This window comes from Cavia porcellus, unplaced genomic scaffold (assembly GCF_034190915.1).
Source record: "Cavia porcellus strain 051 isolate PalLab524CR breed Dunkin Hartley unplaced genomic scaffold, mCavPor4.1 scaffold_50, whole genome shotgun sequence".
NCBI lineage: Eukaryota > Metazoa > Chordata > Mammalia > Rodentia > Caviidae > Cavia > Cavia porcellus.
Genome location: NW_026947533.1, coordinates 4,749,889 through 4,772,434, shown reverse-complemented (window position 1 = coordinate 4,772,434; position 22,546 = coordinate 4,749,889). Strand labels below are relative to the sequence as shown.

The window sequence follows — 22,546 nt, the reverse complement described above, 5'->3', positions numbered from 1 at the left end:
TGTCTTCTCCCATGGTTAGTGGTAAACAATTCACAAGGAAAGTTCCAGTCATTTCCTTAAGGCATTGTGGATAGCATAAACAAAACTACAGATCAATTCACTTTCAAAAAACAGAAGCAGCACTAAAAGGCAGGGATAATGTCCTTCAATGCAAATGTCCCTTAACAGGTGAGATTAACATTTAAGAATACAATCATCTACTGATTTCTCTGACTTCAAGAAAGAGAAAAATTTACACTGTTATTGCTATAGGGTAATGAAACTCCAGGTCTACTATGTCTGGTATGAGCTTGTGTTCTCTGAGGTCAAAAAACGAATGTTAGAAAAAAAAACAGAAGTCAAGATAATATAATTATTGGGAGAAAGAAAGTTTGTGTGAGAGAGAGCAAATGTGTCCTGACTGGGTTGCCAAAGACTGTCTTTTCCAAGGACTTTTATCGAATAAAATCATGTGGTGAGATGGGTTGAAGGTGGGGAAAATGGAACTCACAATGCAGATGGGCATAAGATGAGACAGAGCTATGGTAGCCAATAAGATAAATAGTTCAGGTAAAGTTGATTAAATTGGAAACAAAGAGGGAAGGGAGTCACATAGAAAGCAGGCATTCTTAGTCAGCAGTGAATCTTCCCTTAGGGGTCTGGGAGGGTGATTCCTTAGTTCATCAGGATGATATGAACTATTTAGAATGTCAGTCTTTAGGATAAGGATACATTTCTTTGAATGGTGACTCCTGACTTCCTCAGAGTGCTAGGGAACTATTTAGAATATTGGTCCTTAGGATATGGATGAATTAGTTGATCTTCTGTCTTGAGGCTTAGCCCATAGCAGGAGTTGTCCATCTTCTCCATAGTTGCAAGGTATCTGGGTTTCTGGATGGGCTCCTCAGAGGACCTAGCCCTGTCTCATTGCTAATCATAATTAACTAATTCAGGTCCACATAACTGTATTTTTAAGAAAATTGAATACAAATGTCTTGTGCTCTGGGTGAATGATCTGGGATGACAGTGTGCAATGTATATACCAGTGTTGCCCCCTGATTCACATGTTTTGAAATTTAGTTTTAGTGTATTTTTTCTTTTTATCCTTGAAATGAAATGGATTTGGAAATGAAAAGCCTGAGGTAAGGCACTTTTGTACACATATTTCTCTGTGTAGCTGAGATCAACACTGTTGAAGACAACCAGCTGGAGAAGTCTCTGACTATTGTCTATCATTTGGGATCCTCTTTGCAGGAAGGAGTTCCTTTTCCTGTTTATTTTTGACTTAGAAGGAGGATAGTAGAGCAGCAGTCAATCAGTGATGAAGAGGCGGGCTATATGAAATGTCCAATCAGGCGAGCTGTGGCAGGCTGTCTCTTCCGGTGTGTAGACATTGTTTACCTGTTTGGAACACAAAACTGGGAGCAGAATGCTTGCTGGATCTCATTTACTCATTCTATGTCCTGTGGCCTGATTATCAAAGAACCTGGGAGACCCTCTAGCCACGGCATGGTGAGGCTTTGGATGGGAGCCCAGAAATAGGATGGAATTGGGAGAAACCAGTTATAAGTTGTTAGAAACTGTTCTGGTGACTGTAGATTCAGGTATTTAGTTAGCTTCAGCTCCTGAGGTCTTCTAGCATTGACCTTGGGTCGTCCACTTTCCCTTTTTTCTCCTGCTGGGAGCAAGGATGATTCTGTGTCCTCAGAACCCTGAATTAACTATGATAGCAACAGACTGGAGTATCATATTTGAAACTCTCTACTGCCCTGGCACCTCCACCATAGGGAGCAGAGGAAGGAGCTTGGGAAGCCCCTGACTCTGATGCATTTTGTAGCTGGATCAGCAGTGGTGAGATTGGTCTCTGCTCTCATTCCAGGGATCAGCAATCTTGATGTTCTAAAGTTTCTAAATGTATGTAATGCAGGGCCTCATATCCACAATGGCACTCCTTAAATTTGTACTTTTTTGTGTTTATAGGGATTGACTAAACTTATCATATGTTCTCACATTTCCAACCCCATGACAGGTGTTGGCAAAGATTATGAGAATTCAGAGATGTGTAGTGATGTGCTTCAATGGAGGAAGGCTTTCCAATCACCCAGTGAAATCCTGTGTATGATAATTAACAGTGAAAATAATTTCTGAACATACTTTATGTGACTCATGTGCTCGTAGACCATGTTTGTGAGAACAGCCATATAGGTTTGAATTTTGAGAAAAATGAAGCAGATATAAAAGTGTCATCAAGGGTAAGGTAAAGCGTTCTTGCTAAGGACAAATTCCAGAAAGGGCTGCCTGTTAAATTCTCACTGAAAAATGCCTAAATGTAGTCATTTGCATGAACATATACACGTGATATCCTTCTGAATGGAAAGGAATATGGGTGTCATCTCTGAATTAAGAGCTGATTTAATAGCTTGGTTGATCATATACATTGTTTAAACATGGAAATGCTCTGTAATGGACTTTACTAATTCATGTAAAGAGATGCCCTAAATTGAAATTGTGCATGGACATCATTAGTTAAGGCATGAAGGGTTTTCTGCTTAGGGTGAATCAGACAAGCTTGGAAAGGATGTGGAAGTGACTGGCAGGACACAGTGTGCAAATAGCAGGTCGTACAACAGAGAGGGTCTTCACTGAAATTCAGGTAGTTCTTAGGATAAGCATGCAGTTAAAGTTGAATTATGATATCTTCCTTGAGGTGAATAACACCAGCTCTGATAACAATCAGTATTCCACATCCCTGTCAACCCATGAATTCTGTGTTCTTCACTTGAGATCTAATTTTGATTATCTCTAATTATGACCCAGTGTCATGAAGGTGAAATTTGAATTTTTTTTTGTAACAGGGATTGAACTCATGATCTCAAGCTTGCTAGGTAGGTGTTCATGCTGCTGAGCTAAATACCCAGCTCTGAAAGTGTTTTCTATGTACTATGTATGATATCAACATTGTTCCTCTGAAAATGTTGAATATTGTGGAATTTTTCTATATTGTATGGATATAATTTTTAAAGCAAACCAAAGGTGTCGTGTGTAGTCACTTTTCAAGTTTTACATTGTCTGTGGGGTGTCTCAGTCAGGGTTTCTATACTTGAGACAGCTCTGGAACTTAGGCTAGCCCCAAACTCAAGGAAGTTCTCCTGCATCAGCATCCCAAGACATATTTCTTATGTCTGAATGGAGAGTGATCACTTGGTGACACTGAGCTATAATTTGAAACTTATACCTTGTTTCCTTTTTTTATACATTTTTTACATACAGCAGTTTTCCATGAACATTTGAGTTATTATTTATGTATCATATTTGATGTTATTTATGTTTTGTTCTATGAAACCAAATTAAAATATCAAAATGCTACTTAAGTATATTAAGGACAAAGGACTCAGTGGCCTAAATGAGATTTGAAGAGATATCATTGTTAGTACATCAAAGTGATTCATGAGATATTTGTCCGCCACTGTGCTTTATGGATGCTGGTTCTGCAGGCTCTCGCTATGAGCTCTGCTGTAGAGACAGTGCACAGCGACTCTTGCAGTGACTCAGCATAAGAATCAGTGCTCCTATTTGGCTGTTACATTAGCTGTGAGTTGCAATAGAGCATTAAATTTGCTGTCTCAAAAAATGTGTATATACCAAAAATTAATCCCCAAGACATGGAATTAAGATTTGAAGAAATCAGTCTCCATTCAGCTGTTTTGTTTGGTTTTATTTGTTTTGTTTAGTTTAGTTTTGTTTTATTGAGACAATTTTCTCTATGTATATCAGCTAGTTTTGAACCTTTTATGGAGTGCAGAATTGCCCTAACCTCAAAGTAACACTCCTGTCTCCTGTCTTAAGTGTGGGATTATAGATATTTGTCTTTTTACCCTAGAAAATATTGAGGCTTGTAACTTAGCTGTTTTGTAGCTTGGCATAATAGATGCCATCTTAAGGTTTGCATTTAACTAGTGCTGTGTATTTCTCTCACAAAAATAGAAAATCACACAGGGTATAAGTCCCAGGAGAAAAGCAAAATGAGCTGTACCCAAAGAAAAAAATTAACCTGCTCAACAAAAGAAGCAGAATACGTTTGTCATCCAAAAATTATTGTAAGATTCTAGCTAAATGACTTCCAACAGGATCTTTTTGTGATTTTATCTTTTAAAACATCTCTAACTTTCCAGTTCAGAGCGTCTTTTTTAGATCCTGAAATGGGGGTAGGGGTTCTGTATACAAGTGGTCCTGAGACCTGCTATTGAAATTCCACATTTCTCAATTGGGTTGCTTGGTTTCCTATATTATTGTTCACAAACTCAACTCAAGCTGCAGAAACCTTACTGACACAAGCAAACACCAGGATTAAATGACAGTGGCACTGAAATGAAAGAATAGTAGTGAAAAGGAGAGGAGAAAAAATACAAATGCCATGTGCTATAATGCCCACCTCTTTTCCCCAGCAATGAAGAAGCTCAAACAGAAGAATGGCCATGTATTCAAAGACGCCTAACCTACATAGTGAGTGCAAGGCTGGCCAGAACTCCAAAGAGAGACTATGTCTTTAAATCAAAAATTAAATGAAAAAATTAAAAAAGCCAAGGAGACAGAAAAAGTATTTAAAAAAAAACAATAATAGAGCTGAGTGAAAGTTGACTCATGTAAAATGAGTATTATTGAATGATGCTGCAGAGGAAAGAAGGCCATGTACAGGTATCCAGGAGACAGTGACAAACACAGACTTAGGAATGGCACCTATTGTGCTACAGGACAACAGTGACCTCCTTCCTCCAAAACATTTGCAGTTCGCTAGACTGAGGACTTCTAAAAGCTCATGGAAATGTGAAACTCATGGTAAACAAGCAGCTTGAAATTCAGGCTTTGGAACATGGCCTTTAGCAGACATTTCATATTCAAATTGAAATAAGAGAAATATAACCCTGCCCTGTTTGCTGTCAAATGTGCAAGATTGAGAAATGAAGTCACAAAATGAAGTTCAAAAATTTTCTTAGAAAAAAAGAGAGAAGAATAGCCCTGAATTTTCAGGAGTGGTCTTCGGTGTTTTGGCCACAGACCTATTGTCAGGGATCATTTATACAGGAAAGTCACAATGTGGGTACAGTGTGGGTCTCAGACTACAATCAACCTATAAGCTTATAGCTGCTTAACTAATATTATTCATCAGGGGAACAAGTCAGCCAGAAAAGGTATGTGGAAAGAGCCAAGGCATTTTGTGGGAGCAATAGGCCAGTTGTTCTGGTCATTGAGTATGGTAATTGATGCATATCTGAACTTCCTGGAGGAAGTGGTGGTAACTTTAGTACATTTCAAGCTGTTGTTTTTCTCTTCAGGAGCATGTAGACATGGTCACTGCATCTTCACCTTCAGGTCTGCCTTTCTAAAGCAGTGCCTGTAGCAGTGATTGATGTATTAATTTTTTGCATTGACTCTTTGAGGTTCCATTTCCTCTCTGATTGTATATCTATTTCTGTCTATATTGACATCCTTTGCTAAAATCACAATACTATTTGAATGGACAAGGTGATGTTTATATATTTAAAAATATTCATTAATACAGGCCAGGGCTTTATCTCAGCAGGCAGAAACGCCTTCCTGAGAAGTGCTAGGTTGTAACTTTGATCCGTGGTACCTAAAAAAAGTGTAATATAAACTGCAAGGAAAGAAAATAATTTCATTTGTGAAAATGTAGCTTTACAAAGTCTATAACTAAATACGTCAATGGCAAATTAAACCTTGTTAATAGTTATATGTAGTATCTAAAGTTGTTGGGGCTGGAGATTGAGCTCAGTTAACCAAGCAGCCGCCTGGAGAGCCAAAAGTTATGACTGCAAACCCTCATACAAAAAAAAATCACAGTTTTCAAGATGCAGGGCTATGAGCACATTTATTGAAACTGATACGTGTTAATTAATAGGCTCAGTGTTTCTTTTGTGGTCTAAGAAATACCTGAAGATAACATGGCAATTACAGTGAATGATGTACTATCCCCTATAAGATTGCTATTTTCTAAGTTGTTTTTATTTTTTGTTTTCCCACATACTTGAAAGTTGAAAATGTTGGCTGATGCTGGGTCAAAAAACTGTGATAATCATTTTTTCAATTTAATGGTATATTTCCCTATATCCATTAAGAACATCTTATTTGCTACAATTACTCCAAGTCAAATTGGTAAACAATTCTTAAAGTTACAGGCAGCTGAGTTAGTTAGAAATACAGGCAGCCACACGATGATATAGTGGAATGAAACTCCTGACCTTATATGTCTGGTATGAGTTTGTGTTCTCTAAAATGCAAGAATGAATTTTAGGAACAACAGAGTTGGAGAGCAGAATATATTTATTGAGAGAAAAAAGTGAAAGTATTTTTCTCTAAATAGGATATTTTGGAAGTGGGAGGTGGAACCAGTGGACTTTTACCTTGAAGTCACTTTCCTCTTCCCTATTCAACCTATTGTGGCCAGCAAAGAATATCAATCAGCTACTTGCATATCAGCAAAGCCACCTTTAAGCACCACCCAAGTCAAAAACAATATGTATGCCTCCCACACATTTCCAGAAGAAAAAGCCAGAGGCCCAGTGGTCATGGCGTTCTCTCTATCATCTTAGAATAGAGGCCATTTTGAATTTATATTCTCTTCTTTACTACACCAAAAATCCTATCAGAAAGTTTCTGTCTGAGGGAAACAGAAGAGGTGCTAAGCCAGTAGCAAAGGACTCTGTCTTTTCTAGGGACTTTATAGAATAAAATCATGTAGTGAGAAAGTTTTAAAATGTGTTAGATTACTGAGATTATTGAGGAGATAAATTAGCATAATAGAGAAGCAGAATATAAGAAATGTAAAAGTGGTCCTTTACTTAAAGAATGTGGAGAGGAGCCCACAGCCACCAAGACTATGAGGCTATGCAGGGCCTCATGGCCGCGATGGCTCAACTTAAACTTCAGCTTTTTTTTTTCCGACTGACTAGGGGGATATGGGGTATATGTGACTTTTGACTGCATGTGGTGCTTGGAAGGTACATTTATGTCATGCCAGGAGCTGATAGGAATTTTTTAGGATGCTGGGAAAGAAATAGGAAGTTGTAATCAGGGAGAAAAGAGGAAGTGACCATATGAGTAAGCATCCCTGATTTCACCTTCTTCCACCTTGAACTACCACCATGAGGTCCTGTGATTATTTCTAGGGCAAAACTCTTTCAAGTGTAAGGTCGGCGTCGCAGGGAAGAAGACCCCAAGGACTCACGTCTTTAAGGGTGAAAGCTTTATTTCCATGCGCATGGGGTCCATCCAGCAAACGAGTGCGGAAGACCTCGAAGGGAAGTTACACAGGGTTTTTAAAGGCATAAACTGCAAAGCAGGCGATGTTACAGAAGCAGATCGCATTGGTTAGTTTTGAACTGCGTAGGGCTTGGCAGGAGCTGATTGGAGGCGCTCAGGGTTGGGTAACTTTAGTTTCCAGGGGTCATAGCCCGGTCACTGTATTCCCGGAACAGTTGTTTATCTTTTTTGGCTTTGTTTTTACCAACAGAAAATCCCTTCTTGTTTTGTACAGATAGATGGGGGGGTGGCAGCTGTAAAGTTAACTCTTTCACAAGTATATCCTTTGGTTTGAATGAAGAAATCAAAACAAAGAATTTTTGCTATCTGCCTTCCTCCACGGCTGGTGGTAAACCATTCATAAGAAATTTTGAGTCATTTCCTTAACGCATTTTAGATTCCATAACCAAAATTACAGATCAGTTCACTTTCAGAAAAAGAAGCAGCACTTAAATGCAGGGATAAAGGCCTTCAATGCAAGTATAACTGGCAAGGTGAGATCAACATTGTGTGATACAAACTTCAACTGATTTCTCTGACTTCAAGAAAGAGAAATGTTTATATCGATATTGCTATAGCAGAATGAATCTCCTGGTCTACTATGTTTGATATGAGGTTTTTATTTCTGTAAAGTCAAAGAATGAATTTTAGGAACAACAGAGATTAAGAGAAGAATGTACTTATTGAGAGAAAGAAAGCTGCCTGAGAGAGAGAAACGGAGTCCTGAGCAGGTTGCCAAACATTGTCTTTTCTAGGGAACTTTATAGAGTAAAATCATGTGGTGAAATGAGTTTAAGGTCAGGAAAACTAGGGACTCACAATGCAAATGGGCATGGGATGAGAAAGAGCTATGGTACCCAATAGGATTATTAAGTTCAGGTAAAGCTGATTAAATTGGGAACAAAGGGGGAAGGGAGTCACATAGAAAGCAGGCATTCTTAGGCAGCTGTGACTCTTCCCTTAGGGGTTTGGGAGGGTGACTTCTGAGTTCCTCAGTATGATAGGAACTATTTAGAATGTCAGTCTTTAGGATAAGATTTCTTTGAATGGTGACTCCTGACTTCCTCAGAGTGCTAGGGAACTATTTAGAATATCTATACTTAGGCTATGGATGAATTTGCTTATCATTGTCTTGAGCCTTGGCCAATAGCATGAGGTGTCAGTCTTCCCCATAGTTGCAAGGTATCTGGTCTCCTGCACGGGCTCCTTGGAGGACCTAGCCCTGGTTCATGCCAAAAGTATTTAAGTAACTCAGGTGCCTGTAACAGTACTGTTTGGAAAATTGATTAGAGATGTCTTGTGCTCTGGGTGAATGATCTGGGGATGACAATGTGCAATGTATATACCAATGTTGCCCCCTGATTGACATGTTTTGAAATTCAATTTTAGTTGATGTGCTCTTTTTTCCTTGAAATAAAATGGATTTGAAAATTAAATTCTGAGGTAAAGCTCTTCAGTACAAACACTGTTCTATCAAGCTGGGTTCACCACTGTAGAAGAATGACAGCTCCAGAAGTCTCTGCACTACAGTCTATCATTTGGGATCATCACTTGTAGGAAGAGCTTCCTTTCCCTGGTTATTCTTGACTCCGAAGGCAGTAGAGCAGGAGTCAATCAGTGATGAAGGGGCAGGCTATATGAACTGTCCAATCCGACGGGACATTGCTGGCTGTGACTTCTGTCTCTTCTGGTGTCTCAGCATGATTTATCTGTTCTGAGTACAATAGCGGTAGCAAAACACATGCTGGATCTCATTTAGTCCATTCGATGTCCTGTGGCCTGATTAGCAAAGAACCTGAGAGATCCTGGAACCATGGAATAGTGAGGTTGTGGATGGGAGCCCAGAAATAGGGTGGATTGGGTGAAACCAGTTACAAGTATTTAGGAGTAGTTCCGGTGTCTGGAGCCCCAGGCATTTAGTTAGCTTCAGCTCCTGAGGTCCTCCAGCATTGCCCATGGGTCATTCTCTGTCCCTTTTGCCTCTTGCTGTTGGCAAGGATGATTTGGGTGTCCTCAGAACCCTGGCTTCACTATGACAGCAGCAGACTCAAGTATCATCTTTGAAATTCATTGCTAGCCTGGTAACTCCAGCATCTTAGGCATTGGAAGGAGCTTGGGAAGACCCTGAATATGATGATTTGTAGCTTGTAGAGCAGTAATGAGCTAGATCTCTGCTCTTTTTCTTCAGAGTAGCAGATCTGGAATGTCTGGAGTTTATTAATGTCTGTAATGCGGGGCCTCATAGCCACAATGGCTCAGCTTAAAGTTGGCTTTTTTGTATTTATAGCGATCTCCTTAAATTACAGTATGTTCTCATATTTCCATCCTCAGGACAGGTAGTGACAAAGGTCCTGAGAATTCAGGGATTTGTAGTAGTGTGCCTCAGTGGAGAAAGGCTTCCCAAACACCAGGTGAACTCCTGTGTATTATACAGATCAGTGCAAAATAATTTCTGAACATACTTAATAATTTAGGTGGCACCCCCACTCACAGTCTAGGTTTGTAGAGTTTTGAAGTCTGAGAAAAATGAAGCAAATATGAAAGTGTTATCTAGGACAGGGTAAATATTTGTGAAGAACAAATTCCAGAAAGTTCTACCTGTTAAATTCTCATCAAAAAATGCCAAAATTTAGGCATTTGCATGGACATATACATGTGATATCCTTCTGAATGGAAAGAGGTGTCATCTCTGAATTAAGAGCTGATTTAGTAGCTTGGTTGTTCATAGAGTGTTTAAATATGGAAATTCTCTACAATGGACTTATCTAAGTGGTGTAAAGGAGAAGCCCTAAATAGAAATTTTGTTAGGCATGAAGGATTTTCTGCTTAGGATGGATCAGAGGAGTATGGAAAGGATGTGGAAGTGACTGACAGGATGCAGGAAGCAAATAGCAGGACATACAACAGAGAGGGTCTTCACTGAAAGTCAGGTAGTTCTTAGAGTAAGTGTGAAGTAAAGTTGGGTTCTGATTGCTTCATTGAGGTGATCAACACCAGCTCTGGCAACAATCAGTATTCCACATCCCTGTCAACCCATTATTTTTGTGTTCTGTACTTGAGATCTAATTTTGATTATCTCTAATTATGCACCAGTGTCATGAAAGTGAAATTTGAATTTTTTTTGTACCAAGGATCAACTTATGACCTATGCTTTCCAGGCAGGCGTTCATGCTATGGAATTAAATACCCAACTATGAAAGTGTTTTCTGTGTAGTATGGAAGATATCCATATTGTTTCTCAGAAAGTGTTGAGTATTGTTGGAATTTTTTTGTATTGTACGCCTATAATGTTTTAAACAAACCAAAGATGTTTTATGCAGTCTCTTTTTAAGTTTCACTTTGTTTGTTCAGTGTCTCAGTCAGGGATTGTCTATTTTAGATGGCTCTGTAACTTAGGATAGCCCCAAATTCAAGGAAGAACTCCTTCACCAGCCTCCCAGGTTATATTTCTTATATTTGAATTGAAAGTGATCACTTGGTGACAGTGAGGTATAATTTACAGCTTGGGCCTGGATTATTTTTATATACATATTTTTAAAAATACAGCTGTTTTCCACTATAACACTTGAGTTATTATTATCTATGTACCATATTTGATGTTATTTATGTTTTGTTCTATGAAACCAAATTAATGTTTCAAAATGCTGCTTAAGTATATTAAGAACAAAGTACTCATTGGCCTAAATGAGATTTGAAGAGATATCCTCTGTAGTCTATCAAAGTGATTGATGAGATTTTTTTTTGAATATTGAAATTGGTAAAATACAACGGAGCAAGGCAGCATAAGGCCAACTAAGATCACACAGTGAAATTGGTACACAACTTCACAACAGGTTACTGGGATAACAGTAATTGGTATCACAGTATATTTTGTTATCTTTGTAATAGTTGTTCTTTAATCACATATATCAAAGTGAGATGAAATACAGAACATTATAGAACTTATCAAGACAGAATATTGAATAGAGCAGTACCATTAATCAGAATAGACTGAAACAATAATAAAAACATTTTCCTTAAAAGTAATAGTAGAAGGAAGTCCCCCTTATTTGCTATGGTCAACTTGCCAGGAGATGGTCAGATTTCTGGTTCCCATTTGCTAATATGGGGTGACAGGAGAAGAGGGGTAGGGAAGTGGGATGTTTGATTCTAGGTGGTGCATCAGTAGGTCACTATTGCTTACTAGTGAGACAGGCTGCTTGTTTGGTTTCACAGCATCCTAAGTTTCAACATAGCATGGATCTCAGGAGCTGCTGCTGGTTCTCCCCCTGGAAGGGCTGCAGTCTGACAGACTGCCACTGCTTACCAGGGAGAAGTGGTGCTTGCCTGGCTTCCCAGTGTCCTAAATTCCAGCATGGGAAGGATCTCAGGAGCTGCTGCTCGTTTTCCCCATGGAAGGGCTTCAATTTGCCAAACCACCACCGCTGACCAGGGACGGGAGGTGCTTGCTTGGCTTTCCAGTCAATTGGTTGGATAGTTACCTGCCTCTGTGCTTTGTGGTTGCTGGTCCTGCAGGCTTCTTATTGTGAGCTCTGCTTTAGAGACAGTGCAAGGGGAATCTTGCCATGATTCAGCACATGAATCAGTGTTCCTATTTGGCTGTTACATTTGCAGTGAGTTGCAATCTAGCATCAAATTTGCTGTCTTCAATAATGTGTATATACACAAAATTAATGACCAAGACATGGATTAAAATTTGAAGAAATCAGTCTTCATTCAGCTGTTTTGTTTGGTTTTATTTGTTTAGTTTAGTTTTGTTTTATTGAGACAAGCTTTCTGTATGTATATCAGGTGGATTTGAACACCCTATGGAGCCTAGAATTGCCCTGACCTCACTGATGCCATCCTGTCTCGGCCTTTTGAGTGTTGGGATTATAGATATGCACCACCGCACTTTGCTTTTGATTCAGATTTCTAGGAGAGAATTTAAGATATCCCAAACCTGTGGTCTCAGCCTTCCACTGAGAAATATATGTATGATCCTTTAGGAGTTGGTGACCTTTGAGGATGTGGCTGTGAACTTCAGCAATGAGGAGTGGACTTTGCTGAGTCCATCCCAAAAGAAGCTCTACAGAGATGTGATGGGTGAAACCTTTAGGAACATGACTCTGTTAGGTAAGGATGAAATCTTTTTGTCACTCATGCTGTCAGAATATTGTTTCTTGCTCATTAGTGCTGTTTCATGAAAAAGAATATGAAAACATTTTTAAAAATATCTCAGACCTGGACACATTATATCATAAATCTAAATGAAACCTATTAATTTGTATGTATTACTCTAAAGAGTCCTGGTATTTCTATGTCTACAATTCAGGTGGACTTGGGGATATCCAGGAAGCTGAAAAAGAAGGCAAAATTTACTGGAGCTACTTAAGGTAATTCACACATACAAGTAGAGGAATGTTCCTGAGTAATTAGTGAGTCAGCAGAAAAATGATCAAAGAAATGAGGCACCATTCAATTTATTGTCAGTAATATTCTCCGAAGATGTATAAGCTAGTGTATATATGAGGGAATTAAATCATGAAAATGTATGACATTGCATATAGATGAGTACGAAAAGAATACATTTTGAGTTATTACATTCTGCCTTCAGTTTTTCTACCCATATCTACATGTGAATATAACACATTCATTATCTAACAATTGCTAAGTTTGCAATAGAATTTTTAAATAAAACTGAGTCCTCATGTTTCCAAGCCATTCTCTAGAGAATCAGCCATTCTGATTAATATTCTTAGTAGGCTGGTGGAATGTTAGTGCACTCATTTTGAATATCATTATGCAGTTGTCTCTAGAAATTGATCCCCTCACACTTGTCCTGGATATTTTTAAAATCTCAAGTCTGCATAAAATACTGATACATGCTTACTCATATACAAAGCAGATCAAGTTATAACAGATCAGGCCTTGAAGCTTAGCTATCTATCAATGGATTTGTGGAGAAGGAAAATGTTAATAGACTCTCTGTGATTGTGCATTTCTGTAAACCCAGCACACTAGGAATCAGATTTTGCAGAATGGCAAATTCAAGTTCAAACTTCACAGCTTAATGATCAGTGAAAATCTCTTAAAATAGATTTTAAAAAGCTACAGATTTTATGCTAATACCTGTTGTTAATTCCCAGTGCAGAAAAGAAAAAAATGTGTTATATAATGTCAAAAAATAAATAATATAATGTCATTTGCCATAAGAAATAGATGGGTCTTTCACCCATCAATTCAGTGAAATAGCTCAGCTATAAAACCTAAAAGGTCACAGCGTTTCTTTTAGATGAGACACCAAAATATAAATTGTGGAATGAAATGAAAGAATGTTGATAGAGAAAAGTAAGACTGACTATATGGAAAAGGGAACTACAGGTTAAGGACAGAAGGGAGATTGTGATGGGGAAACATATCACAATAATCTGTACGTGATACCCATATGTGCCCATACCCAAAGTGAAGCTAAAGATTCTGCATTTCAAAGTACCAACTTTTAAGATTTCCAAATGTGTGCCAGTCTTTTGGGAATGGTTGTTTTCAACATATCTTACAAGGCCATTCTGTTGCTTCATGGTCAGAATTTCTTAGCATGCATTAAAAACAGAACTTGATATTAATGCGGTCATTAAACAGAGACCCATTTCACTGTGAATTTTTCTTTTTTAAATTTATATAAGGAAAGATTAAACAAAACAAATAAGTGGAAATAATGCTACTTTCAAAATGAAAATAAACAGTAAGAAATTGCAAGATGATGATTACATATGCTGCTCATGGAAATAGTTATGAAATACAAAAGTGAAACATATGAAGTGGGGATTCAAACAGTGAGACTGCAAAGAGTTTTGTTCAACTCTCCAACAAAAAGTTAGTGATATGGTTATAAATCTTATATGTGATTTTTTTTTTTACAGAAATGACAAACTAGGGAAATCTTATGGACATATATCTTGGAATCAGTGTAAAGAAGTGTTCCTTGGTACTGCAGAAGGTAATGTGAATGTGAAAGTAACAGAAAAATATGACAATGTTCAGATCCATGAAAAATATTCCAGTGGAGGGCAAGCCTATGTATGCAACCAATGTGGGAAAGTTTTTACCACACATGGAATTTGTAAGAATCATGAAAGAATTCACAGAGGAGAGAAACCGTACATATGTAAGCAGTGTGGGAAAGCTTTTTCAACAAGTACATATTGTCAAGTACATGAAAGTCTTCACTCTGGAGAAAAACGTTATGAATGTAAGCACTGTGAGAAAGCTTTCAGCACATGTACTTATTGTGTAATTCATGAAAAACTTCACACTGGGCAGAAACCGCATATATGTAAGAAATGTGGGAAAGCTTTTAGCAGTAAAATTCATTTTCAAATACATGAAAATGTTCACCCTGGAGAGAAACACTATGTGTGTAAGCAATGTGCAAAAGCTTTTATCCAACCTGGAATTTGTAAGGAACAAGAAAGTATTCACACTGGAGAGAAACCCTATGTATGTAAGCAATGTGGGAAAGCTTTTAAAACACAGGGAGATTGTAAGAAACATGAAAGAATTCACACTGGAGAGAAACCATATGTATGTAAACAATGTGGGAAAGCTTTTAAAACACAGGGAGATTGTAAGAAACATGAAAGAATTCACACTGGAGAGAAACCCTATGTATGTCAGCAATGTGGGAAAGCTTTTACCAGACCTGGACATTGTAAGCAACATGAAGGCATTCACACTGGAGAGAAACCATATGTATGTAATCAATGTGGGAAAGCTTTTAACACACCTGCATATTTTAAGGTTCATGAAAGAATTCACACTGGAGAGAAACCATATGTATGTAAGCAATGTGGGAAAGGTTTTACCAGACATACAAATTGTAAGGAACATGAAAGAATTCACACAGGAGAGAAACCATATGTGTGTAAGCAATGTGGGAAAGCTTTTAATACACAGGGAGAATGTAAGAAACATGAAAGAATTCACATTGGAGAGAAACCATATGTATGTAAGCAATGTGGGAAAGCTTTTACCAGACCTGGACGTTGTAAGGAACATGAAAGAATTCACACAGGAGAGAAACCATATGTGTGTAAGCAATGTGGGAAAGCTTTTAAAACACGTGCATATTTTAAGGTTCATGAAAGAATTCACACTGGAGAGAAACCATATAGATGTAAGCAGTGTGGGAACACTTTTAGCACATGGGGAAATTGTAAGAAACATGAAAGAATTCACACTGGAGAGAAACCCTATGTATGTAAGCAATGTGGGAAAGGTTTTACCAATTCTGGACATTGTAAGCAACATGAAAGAATTCACACTGGAGAGAAACCATATGTATGTAAGCAATGTGGGAAAGGTTTTACCCAATATGGAAATTGTAAGCAACATGAAAGTTCACACTCAAGATAAAACCAGTGTATATAAGAATTATGAGAATGGTTTGAACACACGTATATATTGCATAATGTATGAAAATCTTCACACTGGGCAGAAAACTTATATATGTAAGGAATGTGGGGAAGGTTTCAGCAGAAATGCTCATTGTCCAATACATTATAAAATTTAGACTGTTGTGAAACCCTGTGTATGTGAAGAATGTGGGAAAGCTTTCACCAAACATGGATAATGTAAAATACATCCATGACTTTACACTGATGAGAAACCCTATGTATATAACAGTTTGGCAAAGCTTTTACCACATACAGTCATTGCAAAACACATGAAAGAATTCACACTGGGAAAAACCACTGGATATGTAAGCAATTGGAGACACTTTCAGCAGCCAGATTGTAAGTGAAATACATGAAAAAACTCACACAAGAGATATATCCTATGTGTTATGGGAATACTCTCAGCATACTTGATCATTGTTACATATCTGAAAGAGCTCACTGGGCAGAGATCCTATGTGGATTAACAATGTGAGAAATATGGCAATCCATGTTTCTTGTTAAATACATAGAAAAAGTGTCACTGTTCAGACAGTTTAGATCTAAATTTACTTTAAAAATCACAAGGAGACCTGAAGAAATAATCAATACAGAAGTTAGATATCAATATTTCTTCACAAATATTCCAGAAATGACAAATCTGAGGTGGAGCTCTCCTTAGGTGCACATGTTGTATGGTTTTCAGTTAATCACTTGTACTTCTCTAGATTTTTTAAAGTGTGTTTGTGCTTCAACATGGCATCTTGTAATTAAAAATGCTAAACTGAAATGGGCTTTTCACTTTCAAGTATGGATGGTGTCTATGTACTTAGTATTTTTTCTGTAAAAGTTAAATTTTATATTTTTTGGTGAATTGTAATGTTGTTTATTTAAAGAGCAAAAAGAAAACGTTTAGAAATAATACAGAATTTCAGAAAAACAAACAATAAGAAATCACTAGTTGATTAGTTTCATATTGTCATCTTAGAAGTAGTTGTTCAAGTTACAAACTTAAAGCATACAAAGTGATATTCAAATAATGACACTGTCAACAGTTCCCCTCAATGATCCAACAAAAAGTTATTAATATGCTTATCTGTCCTAGACACTTTTTTTTCTTAAAGAGGGTAAGAATAAACATGACAAAACAGAACAGAACAGTTCATAAGGAAACAAGTTAAGCAAACAGATTTCAAAGCAAGTCCACTGTAGATGTTCACTGTCTATGTTACTGTTTCTAGTTTTCTTCCAAATAGTTGTTCCCATCTTCACACACATTGAGTATATACCAAACATTATAGAACTAATCAAATAGTTACAGGGTGGTGCAGGCTTTTTCGGTCCTCAAGACTGATTTTGGGGAAGTCAATAATGACTAGCATAATGTCTCTTAATCTCTTTGTAGTAGCTGACTTTATCTTTATATATGCTGAAATGTAACATAAGAGACAAGACTAATATCACTATGAACAGTGAATAATAGTATCCTGAGAAGGAGAAAGGTGAGGAATTGCCTAAAAAAAGAAGACAGAGAACATTGTTAAAAGTGTATCAGGATTTAAAATCTACAGTAGTCTTGTTGCTCTATTTAGTTCGGTTATATTTTGTTCTGGTCTGTCTACTCATACTAAATTTGAGGGCACAGAGAGATAACCCAAAAATAGCAGGTTATACCATGGTAACTATCCTTAACTTCCTATTAACTAAAACTGAAACCCTCTATTACTTACATTGTCTTCTATGACTGATCTTCTTTGAAGCTGGTTTTTTTGAATGTTATTTGGCCTTGACTGATTTTATTCACATTTGGTATGCTTGCTAGTATCAAGTTCAAGAGAAGAGGCAACTACTGTGAAGATCAAAAGATGTAAAAGCTATCCGTTAGTGGGCTGGGGATTTAGCTCAGTGGCTTAAGGCACCTGCCTGGCAAGTGTGAGGTCATGAGTTGGATCTCCAGTGCCCAAAAAATAAATAAAAGATATCCTTTCCAGGTTTGATTATTTTTTAATTAAAGAGAACAAAGATAGGAAATAAAAAACAAAGCAGTAAAAGGGTACAAGTAATACAAAATTTCAAGAAAAAATTCATTAAGAAATCACTAGTTAATAGGTTACATCTTGTCATCTTAGAAACAGTTGTCCAAATTATAAAATTAAAGCATATAAAGTGGACATTCATACAGTGAGATTGCAGAAAGTTCTATTCAATGATCCAACAAAAGCTCAGTAATGCGGTTTTCCATCCTACACACTCAAGCATGCAGTTATATCCCTTAGACCACCTTCTTTTCCTCTCTTTTACAATAACAATTACACTCGTTGAGTTTTTTTACTCCCACAGTTCTTATTACATTTTTTGAAGAGAATAAATCCTAACATGACTAAATAAAACATAGTCGGTTAGAACAGAAGGGTGGGCATAGTAAATGATGCAAAAATAGAGTATCAGATGATCAAAAATGGTTACCATTGTGCCTCTTGCTATTTTTAAAAAGAGTTGCCTATAGCATCAGGTATAATAGAATTGATCAAAACAGTACAGAACAAGACCAAAAAAACCTACACTGCTGACCTTACAAGATTTCAAAAGAAGATAATAGTCAAACTATAATGGTTATCATAGTAAATCTTATTGCCTTCAAAGTGGTTGCCTATAGCCTCAAACTTGATACTATTAAATTAATAGAATATAGTAAAATCAGACAGAACAAGATGGGGAGAGCAATACTGGGGTTCAAATCAGGTTAATAGGAAAACAAATAGTTACTATAATATATCCCGATATTTTTTAATTTAGTTTTCCCTTAATTCAAAAAAAAATAAAAAATAGTTTAATTTTTTAAAAAAGGATGGAGATTGAGATAAAAGAGGACCTTTTAAAAGAACAACACTTGTCAGAATGGAACAATTTAAGCATCATTGTATTTCACTCCCAGATAATCTAACATAATAGTAGTCACCATAGTGACTCATTCCTTGAATTATTTGAGTATAACTTTGTATACTATAGCATCAAGCATATCAAGACAGTGTGAAGCCATTCCAGAGAATGAAAGAATTACAGGGTATTTAGAACCAGTTAACAGAAAACGAACAATGGTTTCTATATTATCTCCTTGCCTATAAAAATTTTTCTTTATACTATCGCATATAGTAAAATATAGTAAGAAACAACATATTAAAACCAGCGGAAACAGATAGTTTGTGAGAGAGGGACCATTCTTACAACACTGATATTGAGCCCAGTATTGATCATGTTGGTTAATTTTGAATATGCTGGTGAGTTAACATGGCAAACATTTAGCTGAACACGTTTCTGTATGTTTGGTAGGAATATTAGCCAACAGAGTGTTTTCATTTATATTATTTTTAACACATTATTATCTAGCTTCATTCTCAGAATTATTTTGTCACATAAAAGAAGTTGGTGGTGGTTTTTCCTTCAACTTCATTGAAGAATTGAAAAACAATCAGTATTCTTTATTATATACTGGATAAAATTTGAAAGTGCAATTACTGTATCCCAGCTTTGTTGTTGTTATTAAGCAGCTGTGATTTTTACACATTGTCTGTGCTCCTTATTGCTCTGTTCATCAGACTATTTCCTTCGGATGCATGTGGTTTGGGGACATCAGTGGACACCACATATCCATTAAGGGTCACATTTCATTTTACTTACAGATGCTACCATTTACTTTTGTATCTTCAAGCTATCTCTATAATATACAATTTTGTGAGTAACTCCTTTCAGTTACTCAGATTTAATGCACATTCTTGCAGGGTGTGGTTACTGCTGGAGGAAACTGGGCCTGGTGAGGGCCTGGTCTCTAATTTAAGGCTTCATACCCTGACCTGCCTGCAGTGTCCCCATCTCCTGACCTGCTCCCTGTAAACACCTGTCCTGCTCCATAACTATGGTGAGTCCACATGTGGCAGTTCAGATCTGCACCTGGGTGGAAAACATTCAGTCAGGTTGGGCTCTGTAACAGACTGACCTTCTCATACAGAGCTCCCCTGAGTGAGAGAGGGGGCCTCAGGCATGTAGGGAGGAGCTCTGGAAACATTCCAGCATTCTCCTGTCCAGCATGCAGTGTGTGATGCTTTCCTGAGAACTTACTCAAGGATGAGGTGGCCTGGACCTGGGACTTTTTTAGCCATGGTTCCTGCTAGATGCCATTGTGTCCTGCACCTCTGCCTGGACCATCTCTCTGACTTTACATCTCCACATAGATCTGAGCAGACACAGTCTTCCTCTACCAGGCTCTAACTCTATGAAGAGGCTTCAAGTGTAAAATCTGTGACCCTCAAGTTCATCTTATATACATTTAACCTGGAAATTTCACTTCTAGGGGTCATTATAAAAATGACATTGACAGACACCGTATTCTCTTCTTAATCAGTTAAGGTGTAGACTGTTAGAAACCATGAACTTACCACAGCACAGCTGCTGAGTTAATTATAAATTACAGCCAATGAAAATGCTGAAAGAAGGCCATGTCCTAGGCCATGTCCCTGATCTTTCCTGAGATGGAAGAGAGCTTGTGTCCTGGCTCTCTCTCCACCTAGCAGTGAAGAGACACAGGCCTGCACAGCAGGTGAGGACAGGAGAGAGGAGCTGGTCAATGGCAGACCTGTCATCTTGGGAGGGATGCCTTTGGGGTTTTTGCATTTTATTTTCCACTGCATTATTTATAGTGCTCTATTCAATATTACTTCTTTTCAATTCACTTAAGAATAAATAGTTGGTATTTTCTTGAATAGGTGAGTGGAAATGGATTACTTAGTATTCTTTTATATGTAATGTAGGATACGCATATAGAAGAACATTCAAGTTTCACTTTATAGTTACACAAAATAAGGAGTCTTTTTATTCAGAAAGGCAACACATCATTCATGACTAACTTTTAAACCCCCAACACATGAAGCCATGCAGATCCCGCTGTGGTGTGTGTCCTGCCCTCCCTACCTGAGAAGTCACTGTGTTCATCTGTGTCTGGTAGAGGACACCCAGAATCTTCTTCAGAGTTTCTTTTTCCAGTAAGGAGGACTTGAATCTTCCTGTGCTCAGGCCAAGCAGGGAGTGTGCAGCATGCAGAGGAGCCATGCACCTCCTGCCTTACACCCATTTCCACCACCGCATCCATGCTGCAGCCCTGCAGGACCAATAAGGCAGAGCCACCAGGGTGCAGCAAAGACTCCGCCACCTCAGCCTAAGGGGCCTCAACTCCTGGGTCCTGTCCTCAGCGTCCATCAGGCTCCAGGCTCTGCCACGGATTGGACATTCTTAGTGGGCCAGACACACCATCAGTGCCTTGGTGCAAAGTCCATTTTCCACAGTGAGCCTTCCATTCTGCAAATTTTGATCCATTCCTTTCTAAATGAGGCTGAGGCACTGGAGACAAAACCCCACACACTGGACTTACTTTTTGTTTTGTTTTGTTTTGTTTTTCTTTTCCTTCTTCTCTTTCTTCTTCTTCTTTTTCTTCTTCTTCTTCTTCTTCTTCTTCTTCTTCTTCTTCTTCTTCTTCTTCTTCTTTCTTCTTCTCATTCTTTTTCTTCTTCTTCTCCTTCTTCTTCTGCTTCTTCTTCTGCTTCTTCTGCTTCTGCTTCTGCTTCTCCTTCTCCTTCTCCTTCTCCTTCTCCTTCTCCTTCTCCTTCTCCTTCTCCTTCTCCTTCTCCTTCTCCTTCTCCTTCTCCTTCTCCTTCTCCTTCTCCTTCTCCTTCTTCTTCTTCTTCTTCTTCTTCTTCTTCTTCTTCTTCTTCTTCTTCTTCTGCTTCTTCTTCTGCTTCTGCTTCTTCTTCTTCTTCTTCTTCTTCTTCTTCTTCTTCTTCTTCTTCTTCTTCTTCTTCTTCTTCTTCTTCTTCCTCTTCTTCTTCCTCTTGCTCTTTGTCTTCATCTTTTTCTTCTTCCTGGTTTCTTTGTTTCTTTAAATACATATTTAGAGGTGCATTTTGCCAAAAAACTTTCCTTGTCTTTTCACACCCCAGTTAACTGAAGTTTTTAAGGATTTCTGCTGCAGTTCACTCCCTATGTGTTTGAACACTCAGAATCCATTCTGCAGCTTAGTAGAATGAGGGAAGCAAAGCAGAAAGTGAACTTGGGGATGTGACTGTGCCTTCTAAGACTCCAACTCATATCTTTTTACCTCAAAAATATGTGCTTCTGTAGCAGCTGAGTCTGGCACAGAGAAAATGAGTTTCCTGCATTCATATCAGACAATCTCATTTCCTCTCAAGCACATTGTATCAGCTTTCTTATGGCCAAACTTGAAGAATTATTTCCAGTACATGAGAGGCTGCCACTGGTCCTGAAATCATGATGGAACTTTTTGTAAACACGTAGTCTGATCTACACCCTGGGACAGAAGCTAAAAGAGGCAGAGATGGCTGGCACAGATAGAAACACCTCAAATTTGTCAACCAACAGCAGCAGCAAGCAGGAACCAAGTTGCTGAGCTTTCACAATTGGGTGATGGAATCATGTGGTGGATTGTGCCCTGGGTTTACTGAGGCAACTCAGTACATCTAGGTTGCTGCTTCCATCCCCTTTCCTTCAGTGCAATACAAACAGAAAGTCATGCACATGCATCATTTATTTGCAATTTTTCTATTCCAGGAACAAAACTTGTGTTCATGAGAGTCCACATCTCTGCCATAGCAGACCCACCCACGGGCATTACCACAATGTCTTGTAAAGGATCACTTTATTTATACAAAATGCAGAGCAATGCTCCCAGCCTTGATTTTTCCAGACTGGTGCATTTTCAGTCATTTCTTGAAGGGAAGCTAAACGATTTAGTTTGAGTAAACCAAGTGTGTTACTGTGATTCTGTGTGA

The 22,546-nt window shown here is 38.0% G+C and overlaps 1 protein-coding gene across 1 annotated transcript; it reads left to right on the top strand.

Moving 5' to 3' along the window:
- Positions 1-14,685: 14,685 nt before the first annotated feature.
- LOC134475011 (zinc finger protein 709-like) lies at positions 14,686-15,636 on the top strand (the record flags this gene model as incomplete). Its single annotated transcript, XM_063244379.1, has 1 exon — positions 14,686-15,636. A coding segment is annotated over one exon (951 nt), but the record flags the coding sequence as incomplete, so codon positions are not given.
- Positions 15,637-22,546: the final 6,910 nt, after the last annotated feature.